Source organism: Euleptes europaea, chromosome 8 (genome assembly GCF_029931775.1).
Source record: "Euleptes europaea isolate rEulEur1 chromosome 8, rEulEur1.hap1, whole genome shotgun sequence".
NCBI lineage: Eukaryota > Metazoa > Chordata > Lepidosauria > Squamata > Sphaerodactylidae > Euleptes > Euleptes europaea.
The window spans coordinates 47171520-47192475 of record NC_079319.1 but is presented as its reverse complement, the minus strand read 5'-3'; the positions used below and the strand labels follow the sequence as shown (position 1 = coordinate 47192475).

The 20956-nt window shown below is 41.5% G+C and overlaps 1 protein-coding gene across 4 annotated transcripts in view; it reads left to right on the top strand.

Moving 5' to 3' along the window:
- ASXL3 (ASXL transcriptional regulator 3) overlaps positions 1-20956 on the top strand; it is a 134575-nt gene that overhangs the window by 98422 nt on the left and 15197 nt on the right. For 3 of the 4 annotated variants that reach the window (XM_056854671.1, XM_056854672.1, XM_056854673.1), the window contains 3 exons: positions 4864-4981; positions 5874-5993; positions 10448-10611. In XM_056854671.1, the coding sequence (XP_056710649.1) occupies positions 4864-4981; positions 5874-5993; positions 10448-10611 (402 nt within the window). Of the gene's footprint in view, positions 1-4863; positions 4982-5873; positions 5994-10447; positions 10612-20956 lie in introns of those variants that run through there. The other variant, XM_056854674.1, reaches the window with a different exon arrangement.

The following is a 20956-nucleotide window of genomic DNA, read 5'->3' as shown; positions in this document are numbered from 1 at the left end:
CAAGCATGGCGTTTGAAGCATGTCTTAGCGGTATGCATGTGTTTTGCTTTCAACCAACAAGTGATTTTATAAGGCACTTGTAGTTGTGATCACGCTTTTTGCTGGGGAGGGGAGTGCAGCTTAAGCTTTGGATGTTTGTACATTCCATCATAGTTGTGTTCAGTGGATGTTAACAGAACAGACAATTGTTGATAATAATAATAATTTGTATTGTAATGGGGGGGCAGGTCAGTAGGGGCAGTAAACTTTTGGACCATTTGTTAGTAGGCAGTATAGAAGTATTCCAATGCAGTCCATACATTAGCCCATCATGCTGCTCCCCCCACCCAGTGTTGCCCCAATCTCCAGGACAGGTGATGCTAGTATGGGAAGAACTACAGAAGCTCCTTCTCCCATTTGGTTCAGGGATTCTGGTATGGTGCAGGAGAGGGCAGTGCAGTAAGTGGCTCCTTCACCACAAAGGTAATGTGAGCAGGCTGAGAGCTTTTGTATCAACTGAGGAAAGCTAGGAAGGTGAGGGTATAAATTAGTAGTGATACCCTGATTGTCAAAGACTGGCAGATTTATGAATGAAACAGCAATGGGAACATAAGAACATAAGAAAAGCCATGCTGAATCAGACCAGGGTCCATCAAGGCCAGCAGTCTGTTCACACAGTGGCCAGGCAGGTGCCTCTAAGAAGCCCTCAAACAAGACGACTGCAACATTATTCTGCCTGTGATCCACAGCACCTAATATAATGGACATGCTCCTCTGATCCTGGAGATAATAGATATGCATCATGGCTAGTATCCATTTTGACTAATAACCATGAATACCCCTCTCCTCCATGAACATGTCCACTTCCCTCTTAAAGCCTTAAAGTTGGCAGCCATCACCACATCCTGGGGCAGAGAGTTCCACAATTTAACTATGCGTCGTGTGAAGAAATACTCCCTTTTATCTGTTTTGAATCTCTCACCCTCCAGCTTCAGCAGATGACCCCGCTTTCTAGTATTATGAGAGAGGGAGAAAAGCTGCTCCCTGTCCACTCTCTCCACACCATGCATAATTTTATAGACCTCTATCATGTCTCCCCTTAACCACCTTCTTTCTAAGCTAAACAGCGCTAAGCGTTTTAACCTCTCCTCATAGAGCAGTTGCTCTAGCCCCTTGATCATTTTGGTTGCTCTTTTCTGCACCTTCTCAAGCTCTGCAATATCCTTTTTTAGGTGTGGTCACCAGAACTGTACTCAGTATTCCAAGTGTGGTCTCACCATAGATTTGTACAAAGGCAGTAAGATAGCAGCAGTTTTATTCTCTATTGCTTGTCTAATTATGGCCAGCATGGAATCTGCCTTTTTCACAGCAGCTGCACACTCCCTTGGGTTGACATTCAGTGTTGCCCTACTTGGAGTGTGCTACATTTCCCAAATTTTCTTTTTGTTTTGTATATAAAATACTAACATGACCCCTGAGTCTAATTAGATAAAACCACATCACCTTCTGTACATGGTATATGGGCTTTTTATATGGGAAAGGAGCTTATGAAATGTATTTAAGAATACAGATTTAGTAATTTTGTAGGTCAGCATGTTTTATTACTTGTGTTAAATAAAATGATTGTAGCCTTGCAGACATATTCAGCTTTTATGCTTAGCACTTTGATCCTTTGCTGTGTGAAACATGTTGTACAAAATTTTAAGGGAGGAATGGGAATTAATGATTTTCAGACTTGAATTAATGCTGTTGGCTGAGTCCCTGGATGTGGAATGAATTGATGATGGCAAAGATGAAACAGATATTTGTTTAAACTTGATTATATGAGGATAACATGTCATTCTTCTGTAAGGCAGACTTTTCAATGGAAAATGTGTAGATGTTCTGATCTATGCCGTACGTAATTTTGATAACTGGACATTCAGTGTATAGACTTGATATTTATAGACCTTATCATCCCAGTCCATATATTTCAAACACAGTCAGTTGCTGCATACTATGGGTTGTATCTAACCAGCTTTTCTGCTAGTTAAAAAGAAGGAAAGGGTCCCCTTTGATTACCAAAAATATTATGCTGGGGATCATGGGACCTTCATGGGCAAAACGCATGTGTGATTGGGCGTTAAGTTGGAACTGAGTGAAGAAGCCGGCTGGATCCAACCCTACAATTAAATGTGCCATTGATAGAGATTTAAATGTTCTTATTATATCATTTATGTGTTGAGTTAAAGTATATATAAATATTTATTTGATATGTATGTGATGTCTTATATAAAAATCACATTAAGCTGAAGTACCTATTTCTCAAATACAGATGACAGGATTGCATTTTGTATTGCTGAAGGTGGATTGGAAAGTTCTCTTTGTCACTCCTTTGTGTCTGGGTTGGTATAGTTTGTTTCCTGATTTGAGTTGGTAATATAAGGACCTGTGGTGGGTGGGAGGAAAACTGGTTTTATTTTTGTGTATAATTCCTTACCGGTAATAGCATAAGGAGCTGGTAATGAATAAGGTAAATAGCACCACTTGCATTCTTGAGGGACTTCACTGTATTTTTTCCTTCATTGTGAAATATGTCTATTGATTCCTGCCATATACATTTGGGGTTTATCCACTTAGGTTGCCATAATAGGACCTTGCCTCTTTTTCTTTGGCATTCAATCTAGTCAGACCCTGTGCAACTTATGACCTTCCTAGCCTAGCGCACAGCATCAACTATATATAGCATCCCAGCGGGAGCTTAGTTAACCTCCTTATTTGCTACCTGTCAACATATAAGGTGAATTATCACTTCATGATGCATTTTTATGTACTAAAGTAAATATTATGAAGAATTTAATGTATGAAACCTGTGAAACAGGTTGTCACCACTGATTGTTTGTTTGTTTGATTAAATGCTACATTTCTATTAACCCCTATGGGGCAAATGCGAAATATATCTCATGTTTGAGTTCCAGATAATGTGAATTGGTGTTTGTTAAGGCTTTGATCTAAGGCTTAGCTCAATTAATCCACTTAAGGTTCAACTGGAGATGAAGTTGGCTCCCTGATTAATCGAAGAAGCTGAAACTGAAGAGGGACAGAATAGATGTGTCTTCTCCCTTTCCTTCTGCCAGACTGAATGAAAAAGAAACTTAAAGATTTTTTCCCAGTTTGTATCTCAGGCTAGCAGATATTTTGCATTTCAGGGTGAAACCACTATGCTTCTCCTCCTAGCAATAATAACCACAGGCAACTGAAGCTGACAGTGCTCAACTGAAATCAATGTCAGTATGTCTTTTAAATCTGGATCTGCCACAATACTGTGGGGATTTGAACACTGATATCTGAAGCCATTTTAACTCTGATATGTCATTGTAAAGGAAATGTAATATATTCCAGGCTTCCAAACTGATGAAGAAAAATAAAATAAAATAAGCCTTACTTTGCAGTGATAGGTGGTAAATTTATTTATTGAATGACAAAGTTGCTTAGTGTTTAAGAGAAACTATTCCGTTATTTCAGTATACTCAAAAAAGCCCTCTATATAGAAGTAATGACAAAATTCAGATACTTGTAAATTGCTGTTAAAAAGCCATCAGTTAAAATATTTAATCAGGGACAGTCTCAAATATTGTGCACCTGATAAGACTGCATTTAAATATCTAACTGTTTTATTGTGGCTGAATTTGTGTTGTAAAGTATTATTCAAAGGAATGAGAAGTAATTGTTCCTAATTCTTTTGGCTTTTGAAGTGTTATGCGCAAAGCATTGTCAACTAAATAGGCTACAGCTGTATCGCAATTACAAAATTAACCTCACAAATCATTAGTCATTAGTGCTTGTAAGCAGACAAAGGATACTAATTCGTACCAGGCATGAGCTCCATTGGTGGAATGTAATTTTTTTTCTTAAACCCACACTCATCAAAGATGATGAGAGTGTAAAATGAAGATTACAAGCAGGTACCAGATGATCAGCAGCGGTCTGATTTGTTGTGACTTGTTCAGCTTGAATATCTACACTTGTAAATTCTGTAACGGGCATATTTTCGCATTAATACATTTCCTGACCTTCCAGTCTGGGCTCGCTTACTGTATAAAAATATCCTGGCAACTATTCACAGTTTCAGTTCACATTTTGTATTTCTTTATCATCCCCGTAGCTGATCTGGTTATAAAACACACACACACACACATACACACTCACCCCTCGCAGTTATATATTCTTGTATCATTTTCCCCCAGATTTGCCAGAACACCATCATGTTCGTGTTCTGAAGGTTAATGCCCAAAGTCAAGCAGACAGAAGCCAAGTGCTGCGAGGTTTCCCAAGATTAGGACTGATTCCCTTCGCAGAAATAAATGATTCCTGCCATGTGCAGTGATTTTGTGCAGCACTACTCACGGCTGAGTGAGTGCATCAATACTGTAGCCCTTACATGCTGTACATACTGATGACACTGTGTTAACTTGATTGACTGAGCTGTATACGGGAGAAGATGCACCTGCAAGAGATGTACAGACACACATTTTTAGTCTGGGTTTGAAACATTTTATTTTGTTTTTCTTGGAAGTCTTAGTCTCAAATTCTATGGGTTCTCATGTTTCTGCTGCTAAGGTACAGAAAAACAGTTATGTATGCTTCTTTGTTGTCGAAATTGTTCTGGAAAATGATTTAAAGGTGCTTCTTCCTTATCTTTAAAGCCAAAAGCCTGTTTTTCATATAAATATAATGTTTAAGAATATAGCATAAAATAGAGGAAGTATGAAGCCTGGCAAACTTGCAGCTAGATAAATAATGTTATCTTAAGAGGTTCAATTGAATGAGAAGGGAGTGTTTCATGTAATTCACTTGTAAGCAGCATTTTATGTTACATTTTTTCTGTTTTGTTGTTCTTTGTAGGCTTTGAGACAGCAGCAGAAAAGAAGAAATGGAGTCTCAATGATGGTAAACAAGACTGTTCCTCGTGTTGTTTTGACACCATTAAAGGTGTCTGATGAGCAGTCGGATTCACCTTCAGGTAAATAGCTAAAGGTCTGTCTGCGACACCAATTTCTAGTCACAGAGCCCTCCCTCTGGGCAAGAGCTATAATGCAAAATGTAGGACGGGTAAAGATTATGATTTATATACCCATCTGGTAGATTTTTGTTATATTTCTGTACCAATTCCACTAATTCAATGGAGGAGGAATGTTATATTAAAAGGAAGGGAAACAATGTAATAAAATATAAATAGATGTTTTAAAATAACAAAAAATATTTTTGGATGCTAATTCTTAATGGAAGATCTCCATACTGGCATGTGGTCCCATCAAGGGGCAAAATAAATGATCATCGCTGCACCTTTGAGAGTATGAATTACTCTCTCTTAGTTCGGTCTTGCAATGCTAGTTTTCTTTTTGTAAGAATTTGTGTTCTGGCACCCTTCTAATCATCACAGTGCAACCCTGACCTTTAGTTTTGGCTGTTACATGCTTCATTGTGAATGGATCATACAGAGATATGTGTCAGTTTTTATTGTAGATTTTTTCCCCGACATGGGAGAAAATTAACTTTACAAAGGGCGGATTTTTCCTTCTTCCGTTTACTTCTTTGTCCCCCTTCTAATGGCAGCATTATTATTTTTAAAGGTGTCCCTCAGCTACCAGGGAAGAGGATTATTTATATTGGATTAGCAAACATCTTTATTGACTGCTACATTCAAGAAACTTGTTCTTGCCACTTAATGGATTTATGAGCTTTTGCTTCATTGCTTCTAGTGACAGGGAATCAAATTGTCAAGCAGAAAACATTACCTTTAAATAGAGTAGCAGATGAAGATGTCATTCTCAGTCCCCCCCCCCTTAAATACTAGCTTTGTTTTGTTTTTCCCAAGTGGGGAAGCACTTCAGTATAATGTTTGTTTTTTAAAGGGTCTGAATCTAAAAATGGTGAAGCAGACAGTTCTGATAAAGAAATGAAACATGGGCAAAAATCTCCAACTGGAAAACAAATGAGCCAGCACTTAAAGAGATTAAAAAAATCTGGTTTAGGTGAGTAGGTCTCTAAAATGTCTTATTTGTCACTTCATTACTCTAGGTTATAGAAAATATATGTACTGTACACTCACTGTAGAAAGTTTGATGTTGTCTCTCTGATGTTTGGATATTTCTAGCGCAGGCTTGCCTTTCTTGGCTGTTTCCTCATCCCTCTGAACTCTGCAGGAGTGCCCTCTTATTGGGACCTTTCCCCCAGCATGCCTTTCTGCAGTTGACCTTTTCTTTCTGATAGACTCAATCTGTCCTAAATTGGCCATTTTGCAGCCAGCTGTTTCTTCCTTCATCTTCTTTTAACAGGGGGATATTTTTTACCTCCTGTTATGTTATCCCTAAACAGAATAACATTGTTACATATATCTTTTGGTGTACTGCATCTGTTTCCTTATGTTGGTTTCCCTTTTTATTCCATATAAAGACATGCGGCTCCACTTTTAACACTAGTTTCTAAAACAATACATTATTCTGTGCTGGTTGTTCTAAACACCATGTTGGATTTCCCCCCTGCTCTTTTTGCTTATTTAGATGCAAATACTTTTCCTTGAAGACAACATGTCTCAGTAAACCATTGGAAAAGCAAGATTTTCTGCTCTGTGGTGGAAAATGTTTCTCTGCTCTCTTAAGAAGTAATGCATTTCTGTCCACATTCTGGACCTATTAATTTATTTTAATTTGTTGCAAAAAGAAGTTCGGTATGTACTCTTTTGAAATGTGATAACCATATTTTTTTGCCGTCAAGTCACATCTGACTTATGGCGACCCCTGGTGGGGTATTCAAGGCAAGAGACATCCAGAGGTTGTTTGCCATTGCCTGCCTCTGCATCACAATCCTGGTTTTCCTCGGATGTCTCCCATCCAAATATTTGCCAGGGTCAACCCTGCTCAGCTTCTGAGATCTGGCAAGATCAGGCTAGTTTCTTAATCTCAGAGTAAATGATTATATTCAACAGTCCACTGTACCCTTTTTACTTCAATAGTGATCCATTAACGGAGTATTCCATCTTAGGGAAGTTAACAACAAGCTCTCCATATTATTTATCTTCTTTTTTAAAAAAAACTCAGTTTCTGGCACTGATATCTTCTTTTTTTGCAAGTCAGTTCTTAATTATACACTAAAGACATCCTGCTTTTTCCTAAGATACAGATGTTTTGCTAGGTAATTAAACCTGGGGTCAAATATTCTTAAACTATAATTCATTAAAGTGCCATATGTTCATCCTGATAACATTGGATCATCATTCTGCAACAAAGGTCTTTATAACCCTTAATCAATATTTGGGAAATGGCTGATTTACTGTTTAGCTGAAGTAATCTTGTTTTGAACTGGATGTCTCAGGGAGGTCTCTAAATAAAAACAATCTTTTAAAATAAAGATATTCAATTGTACCACATCTTTCCATTTTTCCATTTTGGATTGTTTACTTGTTTGCAGTCCTAATAGTAATATGAATTTAATTTTTATCAAAACTTGTATTTATCACTTAAAAACCTTCTAATGAAGATTTTTCAGAAGATGTGGTGGAGGTTTTTTTATCATATTAACAGCTGTTTCAAAAGGTAACAAGAAATTATATTTGAGAAACCACAAGGTTCTTCCTTATGAAAAATGGGAAATATACAAAAGAAGCTTTTATGGGCTAGATATTCTTTACAATATCTATAAGTATTGTTTATGTGTGCTTGCATGAATTCGCTAATTTCCCTGTCTATAAAATACTAATTTTTCTTTCATCAAAATCTTTGAACGTTTTCAGATTGAGAAGGCTATAAATGTCACATGGTATTCTTTTAACAAAATCAACTGGTTGACTTTCCAGCAGCTTGGTAAAATCTAATCAGAAAAACTGTATATATTTTGTTAAGCTGGTTTTTAGAAATATTCAGATGCATTAAAAAAATCTAGAATAATTGACTTCGGAGATCTATCTTCATTATGAATGCTGTTTGTAGTATTCTGAATATCTTTCCTCTAACTAATGTCACTAAGGAATTGTCTGATTAATTTTTTTTTCTTACTGGCAGCATCCTATGCTGTTTGACAGAATCTTCCATAGTTGTGCTATATTAAACATAACTCTCTCCTGACAGATCAAGAAATAATGGGATGTATGTCTGTGTGCTACAAGTTACTTAATACTATTCTGCTTCATATGGTGGTAGTATGCATTGCTTAAAGCTTGAATCCAAAGAGGCCCATGTGCCCTGGCAAACTTCCATACTCACCACGGTTTTGCTTCCATTTTCCATTCTGATACCAATTCCTTGTGACTCATAGAATGCTGCTTTGAAAGGTTCTCCAAGGAAATTATACTGTAAACAATGCATGCCCACACAAGCCTCCATGTGCATGCAGTAAGTCTATGGCATGGTCCTTAATCCCCAAGCCAGTGTCTCATTGTAAGTGGGCTTCTAGTGCACCTTTAGTGAAAGAACACCCTCTTGTATGCTTGAGAAGTTATTCTGGAACAACAGGGCTAGTATTAAGGATGCACAGAAGAATTTTTGTTCAAAGCCAATTCCTTGTGAGAGTTGTGTGCATATGTGGAAGCAATGAACCTGCTTTTTAAATAGGAAAAAAAATTGGTTTCTTCTGATACTTGTTGTAGAATTAGTGCACTTTTGGAAGAGATATATGTTTTCAGCACAAGTGCGGGGTCCAGCTTATAGAGAATTTTAGCTTTCCTTTAGAAAGAAGCAAATTTATTAGCCATAATGGCAGGCTCGAAAGTGTGTGGTTAAGACTTGGTGAAACCTTAGAGCCCTGAGAGAGTTCTAAATTGGATTTTTAGTGGCTGAGGGTCTGTCTTCATGCCATGCACGCTCATTCCCTCTCTCAGTGACAGAACCAAAACAGATTATGGCAAAATAAGCCATCATTGATAAACGTTTGCAAATTTGCTTACTTTACGGGCAGCCCATTCCTGGAGAGGGGGTGGATGTACGGTGACCAGGAGCGGCACAGCCGCGGTGCCTCCACAGAGGAAAAAATGAAACAATTTAAAATGTAAAATGGGGATAATGCCCCCACAGAAAACAGTGAGGCTACGCCACCAAAAAAGGTGGCGTAGCAGTGCTGCAACTCGAGGGGGCATTCCTGGGGCAAAAGGGATTAGGATGCTGCCTAAAGGAAGCTCTGCCCCCTGGAACGCCCCCCCCCCATGCTAGCGTGAGCTCCCACTTCCAGGGTTTCACTCCTGATGTGGCTGCACCAGTGGCGGAGCCCCACATAGCAGTGTGGCTTACTGGCGCTGGCATGAATGCCCCCTGTACCAGCATAAGTGCTCCTTATCCCAGGATAAATGGGCACTTACGGCAGTGTGGTGTCACACCGACTCCTATGCCAATTCGGGGGGGCCCTTCAGGATTGCACTCAAAATGTATTTTGAGGATAGAAATCAGCTTGTATGAGATTGCCCTAGTAAAGATCTTTTTTTCCTTGAAGCTCCTCACCATTAGAGTTACATAAACAGGAATCATGTCAGCAAAGATCAGTTTTTGAACCTGAGGAATATGCAAGAAACAGTGATTCAAATAAGACTGAAAAAAATGGCAGAGGCCAGGCTAGCCTGATCTCGTCAGATCTCAGAAGCTAAGCAGGGTCAGCCCTGGTTAGTATTTGGATGGGAGACCACCAAGGAAGTCCAGGGATGCTGTGCAGAGGAAGGCACTGGCAAACCACCTCTGTTCGTCTCTTGCCATGAAAACCCCAAACAGGGGTTGCCATAAGTCGGCTGCGACTTGACGGTACTTTACACTCACACACGCATATATGACATATTTTCATCTTTGCTATAATACGTGAAATGAGAGGATGGAAATTTGTACTGCTTCAGCCCATATCAAATCAGCCCAATGTAGCTATATCAATGTAGCTATATCATTTCATAGGTATTTTCAGTACAGGCAATGTAGGTAAGATGAATGAGGGAGTTGTCTAAAATACATATTGCTTGGTCAACAATGAATGCAGACAACGCTGTTTTTTTTTTTTAAAGGAATTAATAAGTTGACAATTAGAATTTGTTATGGGTTTGATTCCTTAAGGCCAAACTAGAAACATGTTTGCATTATATAATGCACTAATTGCTTGAATGCAATTAGAAAAATGCAGTTCAGTGTAACCATAATTTATTTTATTTCCACTAAAATTTGTTTGGCAGCTGATGTTTAAAAAATAATAGCCTCATGATAATGTAAGAGTTGAAACAGACATACTCATTGTACTTAGCTGTTTCTTGTTTGAATGAAAACCAACCATATTACTTCTATAGCAATGGTAGGAAGATTGAGGTTGTCAAATATGCAAGGAGAAATTAGATATATTGAGGAACATTTTTGGAAAAGACTGTTCTTTCCCATTGTATCGAAGCGTACTATGCTATGCGGGTTGGGAAGAAGAGTTGCTCTGGTGTTTGTGGTGAAGTTGAATTTGTTTGATTTGTTTAATCCAGGACATTTGAAATGGACCAAAGCCGAGGATATTGACATAGAAACACCAGGATCTATTCTTGTGAACACTAACCTGAGGGCTTTAATAAACAAACACACCTTTCTTTCCTTACCTCAGCATTTCCAACAATACCTCCTGCTTCTGCTTCCAGAAGTGGATAGACAGGTATGTTAAAATGTACAATAATTCTATAATAATTCTTTACTAATTATGATTCTGTTCTACAGTCTAACTTGATTCATAATGTTGTGAGTCACTGACACAAGGGCTTTTAAAAGAAGATTGTGCATAGCTAACTTACAGAATTCATTGCCAGAAGATGTTAAATTGGGTAATAGTACAGAAGGAAACTGTTAAAAAAAAGGGAGGGGGGAATTAGAGACATTTACAGTGAAAATGTGTGCACAGATTGTCAACTCTGTTTTGCTGTGGTGCTCTTTATGGTCTATTTCTGTAAGCACAAGGGCACTTCCATGGGCAGTTGGGGCAATATTCACCATTTCTCCTCCTCTGCAGAGCCCCTGTCATACTCAGAGGTGTTCCCAGTGGTTCTCTGGGGGGGGGCAGCCTTTTGTTAAGTGCAGGGGACTGCTGCAGGAAGGGAGAGGTGGTTAGATCCAACTCATAGCAGCAGCTGTTGAGATGCTTTTATTGGCGGGGGGTAATTATATGGTGCTGTGCTGATTTATGATTTAAAAGTTACTCAGGTCCATACTATATAATCAGGATTTTGATGTGAAGGATTGTTTTATTAGAGAGAACTTTATTGAAACAAGTCACACAAAAATCCAAAGCTTTTCTCTGCCATTCATCCAAGTTGTGGGCACTAGTTAAAATTCACACATAGTGGCATAAAAACCTACACAGGCTGATTTTGAAAGTTTCAAGGAACTATGCAGTCTCTAAGCTGGCACACAGAGCACAACTCACGGAAGCTCCCAAGGTCTGAGAGTAAAGGAGCTCTGCAGTCTCTGAATTTATCGGACCAAGCTTTGGGAAGCTCTACAACCCACCTGAATTATTAAGTGTAGGCACCGACTTTTATGTACTCACCTAGCACATGTGGCAGCTAACAAGCTTGCCCTGCTCAGTTGCACTAAGGACTCATGCAATTAGTCCTGACTGTATGGTGGTGGGCTTTCAAATATTACAGAAGCTCTAAGGGATGAACTGAGGGGAAAGCAGCTTTTATGTCATTGCTGTAACATTTAAAGGGTGTTTGTACAACTCCACCACCAGTTTCAAGGAATAAATATAGCACAAATATTTCCACCAAGTTTATCATGGCAATCTGACTGGCCATTGTTGGAGACACTGTACTGGACTAAACTGACCTTTGGTCTGATCCAAAAGGCAATACTTATGAATTCTTAAATTAAATCAAGGTAATTCATGGCATAGTAGTCCCCAGTGCTATGTATGGGTGTGAAAGTTGGACAATGAAGAAAGCTGACAGGAAGAAAGTGGATTCCTTTGAAATGTGGTATTGGAGGAGAGTTTTGTGGATACCGTGAACCACCAAAAAAACAACTGTTAGGTGGATCAGTAATTGGTTGACAGATAGAACCCAAAGAGTGCTCTTTAATAGTTCTTCATCCACTTGGAGAGGAGTGACTAGTGGAGTGCCTCAGGGATCTGTCCTGGGCCCTGTGTTGTTCAATATTTTTATAAATGATTTGGATGAAGGAATAGAGGGGATGCTTATTAAATTTGCAGATGATACTAAATTGGGAGGGGTAGCAAATATGGTAGATGACAGAGCCAGGATACAGGATGATCTTGACAGGCTGGAGAATTGGGTTAAAACCAATAAAATGCATTTCAACAGAGATAAATGTAAAGTTCTTCATTTAGGCAGGAAAAATCAAATGCATAATTATAGGATGGGGGAGACTTGTCTTAGCAGTAGTGAGTGTGAAAACGATCTTGGGGTCTTAGTAGACCAAACACTGAACATGAGTCAGCAGCGTGATGTGGTAGCGAAAAAGGCAAATGCGATCTTGGGCTGCATTATAGTGTCCAGATCATGCAAAGTGATAGTATTGCTTTACTCTGCTCTGGTTAGACCTCACCTAGAGTATTGTGTTCAGTTTTGGAAACCACAATTTAAGAAAGATGTAGACAAGCTGGAACGTGTCCAGAGGAAGGCAACAAAGATGGTGAGGGGTCTTGAGACCAAGTCCTATGTCAGGGATGGGGAACCTCAGGCCCGGGGGCCATATGCAGCCCCCGAGGACATTTTTTGTGGCCCTCGGGAGCTCTGGGGACTCGCCACAGAGGTGTGGCACAGGGCAGCCCTCCCTGAGGGTGTTCCTGGGGCCACGGCTTGCAGGGGCGCTGCGGAGCCCTTTGGACCTCCTCTCACAGACTGACTGCTGTTGGTCGGCGAGAGGAGGGGGAGGGACGCTTCCCCCAAGGCAGCCCCTATAGCTGCAGTGTGCAGGAACGCCGGGGCACACTGTAAGCCCCTCTTGCTGCCTGTCAGCTGTTGAGCAGCTAGAGGGAGGGGGGGAAAAGAGGCCCGCGGCTCCCGGCGGCACAGCATGCGCGCAGGAGCCGATCAGGCTTTGGGGGGCCTTTTGTGGACTCTGGGGGTGGGATGGCATGGAGCCTGGGGCCAGGTCGCGTGGGGCCGGCAGGTGTGTGTGTGTGTGTGTGTGTGTGTGCGGGTGGGAGAAGGCTTTTCTCTCTCCCTCTCTGTCTCTTTGTCTGTCTCCCTCTGTCCTTTTCTTTCTCCCCCTCTTTCCATTTCTTTCTCCCTCTCTCCCTCTCTTCTGTTTTCCTTCCTCCCTCCCTTGCTGATCGACTGCGGGCTGCACCCCCCTCCCCGGTGCCTCGTTTGCTCAGGCCCACTGCTGGCTGCCCTCCCGCCTGGGAGGGGGGAGGAGCGAGGGCGCCCTCCAGGCCTTCTCTGCATGGCCTCCCCTGGGGTTGCCAACCTCCAGGTGGTGGCCGGAGACCTGGCAACCCTAGCCTCCCCCCCTCCACGGGAGATCTGCACCTGGTATGGCCCCCAAATGATGTTATAAATGTGCAAATGGCCCTTGGCAGGAAAAAGGTTCCCCACTCCTGTCCTATGAGGAAAGGTTGAAGCAGCTGGGTATGTTTAACCTGAAGAAGAGAAGACTGAGAGGGGATATGATAACCATCTTCAAGTACTTGAAGGGTTGTCATACGGAGGATGGTGCTGAGTTGTTTTCTGTTGCCCCAGAAGGTCGAACCAGAACCAACAGGCTGAAATTAAATCAAAAGAGTTTCCGTCTAGCCAGTAGGAAGAATTTTCTGACAGTTAGAGCGGTTCCTCAGTGGGACAGACTTCCTTGGGAGGTGGTAAGTGCTCCTTCCCTGGAGGTTTTTAAGCAGAGGCTAGATGATAGTCTGTCAGCAATGCTGATTCTATGACCTTAGACAGATCATGAGAGGGAGGGCATCTTCGGCATCTTCTGGGCATGGAGTAGGGGTCACTGGGGGTGTGTGGGGGAGGTAGTTGTGAATTTCCTACATTATGCAGGGGGTTGGACTAGATGACCCTGGTGGTCCCTTCCAACTCTATGATTCTATAAATAACTGGATTCTAGATCTAATCAAGCCTGAACTCTCCCTGGAAGGTAAAATTACTGAACTGAGGCTATCGTATTTTGGCCACATTATGAGAAGACAAGAGTCAAAGACAATAAAGGCAACAGGAGAAGAGGAAGAACCAGCATGAGATGGATTGACTCAGTCAAGGAAGCCACGGCCCTCAGTTTGCACGATCTGAGCAAGGCTGTTAACAATAGGATGTTTTGGAGGACATTAATTCATAGGGTCACCATAAGTCAGAAGCAACTTGATGGCACTTGACACATACACAACACATTCCTTCACAGTGAGATGCATCAAATTGCCCAGGGCATCTCATTCCACAAGTTCAATCTCGGACTCCTAGTTTTGCTAATCCCATTCTACTTGTGGAGCCATGTTATTTAAAATATCTTACATACATTAATAATCTCTTGTATTTTAAGTGTCCAGCAATAATATTTCTTCAAATGCAGTCAGGTTTCCTAAACTGGAGGAATTTTTTTTTCAGAATCCTAATTGAGTAACACCAGAATTGTAAACACTTGTAAATTAATGGTTTGTCCACACTCATTTTCTTACAGAGGTCATAATAGCTTAACAGACTGTATCGAGTAATCACAGAATCATATTATATAAATCCATGTCTTCTCAATGTAACTCCTGAAACTAAAATTAGGACTACTATCAGGAAATCAATTAGGTCTATGGATGAAGGTATTCTAGTTAATTGGTTTATTTAAGCACACCTGAAATTGACAAGGAAGATAAGAGGGAAATCTTTTAAGCCATGGCTCTTTCATTTGTTTCCATCAATTTTCATTTGACAGAATACTGAGCTATTTTCCCTTGATCATTTGTTACAATTGGTACAAATTTCTTCCTAGATCCATGAAGGGAGATCCATGTGCAGAAGCAGATATGCATCTAGAGGTACATCTGCTCATGTATTTTGACTCTTACCCAGGCTTGACTGAGCTGGTGGGATGCATCTTTTGTTCTAGAGAATGGTTACATATCCCTTCAGGGGCCATTAGTTGTTGCACATTCACACAGAGCTGGACTGGCAGCTTTGTACAAATTATTTAGCAACTGCTGGAGAGTAATAATGTGGGATTTCTTAGCCAATTTGTATCTAGTCTTCATGCAGTAAAAGTTACGATTAAAGTTTTCAGCAATTCTACATTTACCTTAGAGGACAGGAAAACAATAAAGTAGAGCTCACAAATCCTTTCCTCCTTGTCATATTAAAGTTGGCAGAACCAATTTGGTGGGATGTAAGACTGATTTGGGAGGCAGTATAAACAGAGTCCAAGCCCAGATTCCTAATCTGGTGGCCTATGGTGGTTGGGGGAGGGAAGCTTGGAGCAGAAAGCATATCCTGCACATTTTGCAGTCCAGACCTATTGCCACCACTAGCCAGATGATGGAAAGCACATCAGGCCCAGACACCGCACCATCATGTGTCCAGTGGTGAAGGACTTGTAAATACCTCCTGTTGGTAGGGAAATCCCATTCCCTTGATGGCTCCCACTTCCTCTCTCCCTAATCACCACCTCTGCCTCTTCTTTCTCCAACTGCTGCCTCTTTCTCTATTTCTAACTCTTCTCCCCCCTCCCCCCTAGTTGCTATTTCTGCTACCAACCAGGGCTGTGCATCTTTTTTTCAGGTTTGGGTTTAAGAAACCCAGAATTTTTCAAAAAATATCCAAAAGCCGAATATAAGGGATTTAGCTTTTTTGACTAATTGAATTTTGGGGATTTATTAAACCAGAACGCACAAAATACGTGCTGCAGAGTTCTGCACCACCTGCCATCTCCGAAGTCCACGTGGACTTTGGAGGTGTTAAGCAGCAGTAATCTACGTCAGATCCCCGCTGCCTGCCGCCTCCGAATTCCGCGTGGACCTTCGAGTCAGCAGACGGGGGCAAGGATTCAGCCAGCCAGGACTCAGAAGAAATTTGGCATTATTTGGGATCTGCTTTTTCAGGCTGCTTCAATTGCTGCCAAGGTATTTTTCGTTGGGGTTTCCCGGTTTTCAGGGTTTTTTGAGGTTCCACTTCAGCTGAATGCACACCCCTACTGTCAACTCCTTTCTCACCACTAACTTCCTCCTCCTCTCCCTTGCTGCAACCACTGCAGCCTCTACCTCCTTTCTCTCTCTTTCCTACCCCACTGCCAGACCGCTCCTCCTTGGTGACAGCAGCAACAGCAGCAGCTACTGCTGCATGCTACAGCATTGTTTATTGGGATTGTTCTGCAACCCTTAGAATGGCAGCTGAGATGCTTTAATGTTGTAAGGTCTCTTTTTTCTTTACCCCTCTGGGTCTTAAATCACCCTATTTATTTTTTACTTGTTAGTGTTTTCTGCAAACCTGGAGGCTGCCCTTGCTTTTTAGAAAAGTACCCCCATCTGTACATAGCCCTATTGTCTTTTTTTTTTTAATCTGCTCTCTTGGGCTATGCTCAGTATTAGATATAAAGATATTGTCTTGTGATTCTTCTTTGAGGTCTTTTTACTTCTTTGTCTTGTATGAAATGCACAACATTCCTCTGGGTTCAGATTCCCTGCTCTTTCAGGCTCTGTTCCAGACTTTTAGGAAGTTATGCCCCACAGAAATAATTAAAATGCATATTTTCTAGGGTATTTTTTTTAAAGCGAGGGGTCAGTGAGCTTTTTAAAAGGATAGGTGTATACAACTGAACCCTATCCTAGTTTACTGCTGTGTATTATTTGGGAACTACCATGACTAGAAAGCTACAGAATCATGAAATGCCAAGTAACAACCTGATGACACTTCTCTCTCCATTCTGGAAATGTGCTAGTTTCAACCCAATGAATGGAAGTGTGGTGTGTTCCCCTGAAATGAAAGGCTCATCTAGATAAAGTAGCTGCTGAACAAGCTCTATAGGAGAAGGTTACAGTATACCACGACTAGTTGAATGGGAAATTTTCTGTACCCACCATAACCCACTTGAGCGTTCATTATTTCCTCTCTAGGTCCTGCCCCATGCCAATAGAGCCTTGCTGCATGTTGATTTGGGTGAACCATCACCCTCACTAGCAGGATCTAAGGAGGTTCCCTATCCTGACTGATCTAGGGTACTATGCTTTTTACATGTATTTCAAGGAATTGATTTATTTCAAATAGTTATACTCTGCCTTTGCTTTCTCTTCAGGATCTTGAAGCAGAGTAGATGATGTTGGAATTACAAAGTTGGATAAAACAATTCTATAAAAAATCATCAAAACAATAATCAAAATTCTGCAAATTATTTTAAAATTACAACATTTAGATAAAAGTGGCAAAGTGATTGGGTTTTTATCTAGGTTCTGTTTTCTGCAGGTGGAAGGGTGAGAGAGGTGATAAATCATTGAAACACATCATAAAATCATAGAGTTGGAAGGGTCCATAGAGGCCATCTATTCCAACCCCATGCTCAATGCAGGATCATCCTAAAGCATCCTTGACAAGTGCTTGTCTAGCCGCTGCTTGAAGACTGTCAGTGAGGGGGAGCTTACCACCTACCTAGACAGCCAATTCCACTGTTGAGCTACTCTTACTGTAAAAAAATGTTTTCTTAATATCCAGCCGGTACACCTCCACCCATAATTTAAACACATTATTGTGAATCCTATCCTCTGCTGCCAACAGGAACAGCTCCCTTCCCTCCTCTAAGTGACAGTCTTTTAAATACTTAAAGAGAGCAATCATGTCCTCCTTTCTGCAGACCAAACATTCCCAAGTCCCTCAGCCTTTCCTCATAAGGCTTGGTCTCCAGGCCACTGATCATCCTTGTTGCTCTTCTCTGCACCCGCTCGATCCTGTCCACAGTACTCCAGGTGCAGCCTGACCAATGTGGTGTACAGCAGGACTATGATGTCTTGCAATTAGGGTATTATGCCTCTGTTAATACACCCCTAGACCGCATTAGCCTTTTTTGCCACTGCATCACACTGACCGTTCATATTTAGCTTACAGTCCAGCCATACCCCAAGATCTTGTTCACACACACTGCTACCCAGAAGCGTATCCACTATCCAGTATGTGTGCTTCTCTTTTTTGTTACCCAAATGTAGAACTTTACACTTATCCTTGCTGGATTGCATCTGGTTCATGTCTGCCCACTTTTCCAGTGTGTTCAGATCTCATTGAATTCTCTCTCTATTTTCTGGTGTGTTTGCTACTCCTCCCAATTTGGGGTCCTCTGAAAATTTAATGAGTAGTCCCTCCACCCCCACATCCAGATCATTTATTAAAATATTGAAAAGTACCTGGCCCAGAACCTAGCCCTGTGGTACCCCACTGGACCCCTTCCTCCAATCAGATGAAATGCCATTGACAATTATTTTGGGGTGTGGTTCTCCAACCAGTTCCCTATTCACCTAGCTATCCTAGAGTCCAGTCCACAGTCCCCCAGTTTAACCATCAGAGCATCATGGGAACCTGTCAGAAGCTTTACTGAAATCCAGGTAAACATCAACGGTGTTCCCACGATCCAGTAAGCTCATCACTCAATCAAAGAAGGAAACAAGGTTGGTCTGGCAGGACCTGTTGGACACAAATCAGTGTTGACTTCCCTGGATCACCAACTTGTCTTTCAGATGCTTGCAGATTGACCCCTTTAAAATATGCTGTAGCATCTTCCCTGGGACAGAGATCAGACTGACTGAGCTGTAGTTTCCTGGGTCATCCCTCCTCCCTTTTTTGAAGATTGGGATAACATTCACCCCCTTCCAGACTTGTGGCACTTCTCCCATCCTCCAGGAGGTCTTAAAGATGATAAACAAAGGCTCTGCAAGCTCTCTAGAAAGTTCTTTGAGCATTCTTGGGTGCACACCATCTGGCCTGGGGGATTTGTACTCATCCAATGTAATCAGGTGTTTCTCAACAACTTCTCTGTCCATGTCAACCAGCAGCCCAGTTGCTGTGCCTTGCCTACTACCATTTCTAGATGAGCCTGTTCTCTTCATCAGGGAAAAATCTGAGTCAAAATAGGCATTGAGCCTTTCTGCTTTCTCTCTATCTCCTGTCAGAGCAGCTCCATTTTCACCCAACAGTGGGCCTATTGCCTCTTTTACCTTGTGTTTGCTCCTCATATATCTGAAAAAGCTTTTCTTGTAGCAAGCCTGCCTGGCCAGCCTCAGCTCACTCTGAGCTTTGGCCTCTCTGATGGCTGACCTACAGTGCCTAGCAACCCTCAGATACTGTTCTTATAGGTGTGTCCTTCCCTCCATTACTTGAACATTTCCTTATTCTGCCTTAGCTCATTATGGAGTTCTCTGTTCATCCACATTGGCTTCTTGATTCCCCTGATGTATTTCTGTCTTGTTGGAACAGTGATGGCTTGAGCTTGCAAGAGCTCTTGTTTTAGGAGAGCCCACCCTTCACTTGTTCCTTTCCCTTCCAGCATTCTCTCACCCATGGAATGACTCTCATCATGCTTCTGAATCCATTAAAGTCTGCCCTTCTAAAATCTAACATGCACATCTGGCTATGAACTTCCTTGGTCTACCACAGCAAAAGGAATTCTAGGAGGACATGGTCACTTCTCCCTAAGGTCCCCACCACCTTTACCCCATCTATCAATTCTTGCCTGTTGGTTAATATTAATTTGAGTATGGGCAAGCCCCTCGTGGCTTCCTACACCGTTTAAAAAAAGAAGTTGTTGGCCATGCAGGTCAGGAGGTTGCATGACTCTGGATGCTTAGCAGAGTTTGCCTCCCAGCACACATCAGGGAAGTTGAAGTCACCCATAACTACAAGGTCATGTTGCTTGAATATACTGTCATGCTGTTCAAGGAGGGCAGCACGCACCTCCTCACCCTGGTCAGGTGGTCTGTAGCAGACTCCACCTCAGTACTGTTTGTCCTTCCTTCCCTTATCCTCACCCAGATACCTTCCACTGGGCCATCACCCACCTCCTCCAGTATGTCCTGACAAGCAAACCCTCTCCTCAAATACAGCACCACTCTGCCTCCTCTTTCACCCTTTTGGTTTTTCTTGAACAACTCATATCCATCCACTACTATATTCCAGTCATGGGAATCATCCCACCAAGTCTCTGTAACGCCTACTAAATGATATCTCTCTGTCTGCATTAGAAGCTCAAGCTCTTCCTTCTTATTGCCCAAGCTTTGGCCATTGGTACATAGGCATCTGAAGCCCCGCACCTTTGGCTCCGTTGGCCCTGACCTTCCCAGGTGGGCCTCTGCTGTTTTCTCTCCTTCATTGAAATTCCTGTGCTGGCTATCTCCTTCCCTTTGCGGTGTCAGTTTAAAGTCATCCTGGCGAATCTACCACGTTTCTGCCATCACATTCTTCCACAACGTTGATTGGTGAAGTCCATTCCATGCCAGTAGGCCATCTTCCTTCAGGTAGAATCTTATAACTTCCCCTACCCACAGAGTACAAAACTTTTCCAAGTGGAAATGTCAGTAGAAATGTCAGTGGGTATAATCTGTCTGGGAGCCTCTAGTGGTAAAGCAGAGCGTTTGAAATCTTATTTTAGGAAAGAGTGTAGGATAAGCTATTTTTTAACTGAAGTTAAAAAAATTACTTTTTAACTGAAGTTGCTTCTTTCTGTTGTGCCATAGCATGTTCCCTTATGCAATATGCAAGTGACAGGGTTTCTGACAGCGCTTGATCTACTACATGACTGCAAATCAATATGAGTAACTAAGATACATTTTCTATCCCTAACTCTTTTCAAGAAGCAGTCAACCTTCCATTAGAAACAAAAAATGGAGCAGCAACCTCTTAAGTGCTTTTATGCCTAGCTAATATCCAGAGTTAATTTTTATGTCTAATGTTATAAATCATTCAGTTGCCACAGTGTAATGTAAAATTATTTAAGATGTTGGCTGCAATCCAAAATACACAAGGGGACATTTTCTGTACTTGTGATACTGCAGCTTCCTCCTCTGCCTCTTTCACCCAGCACACTGC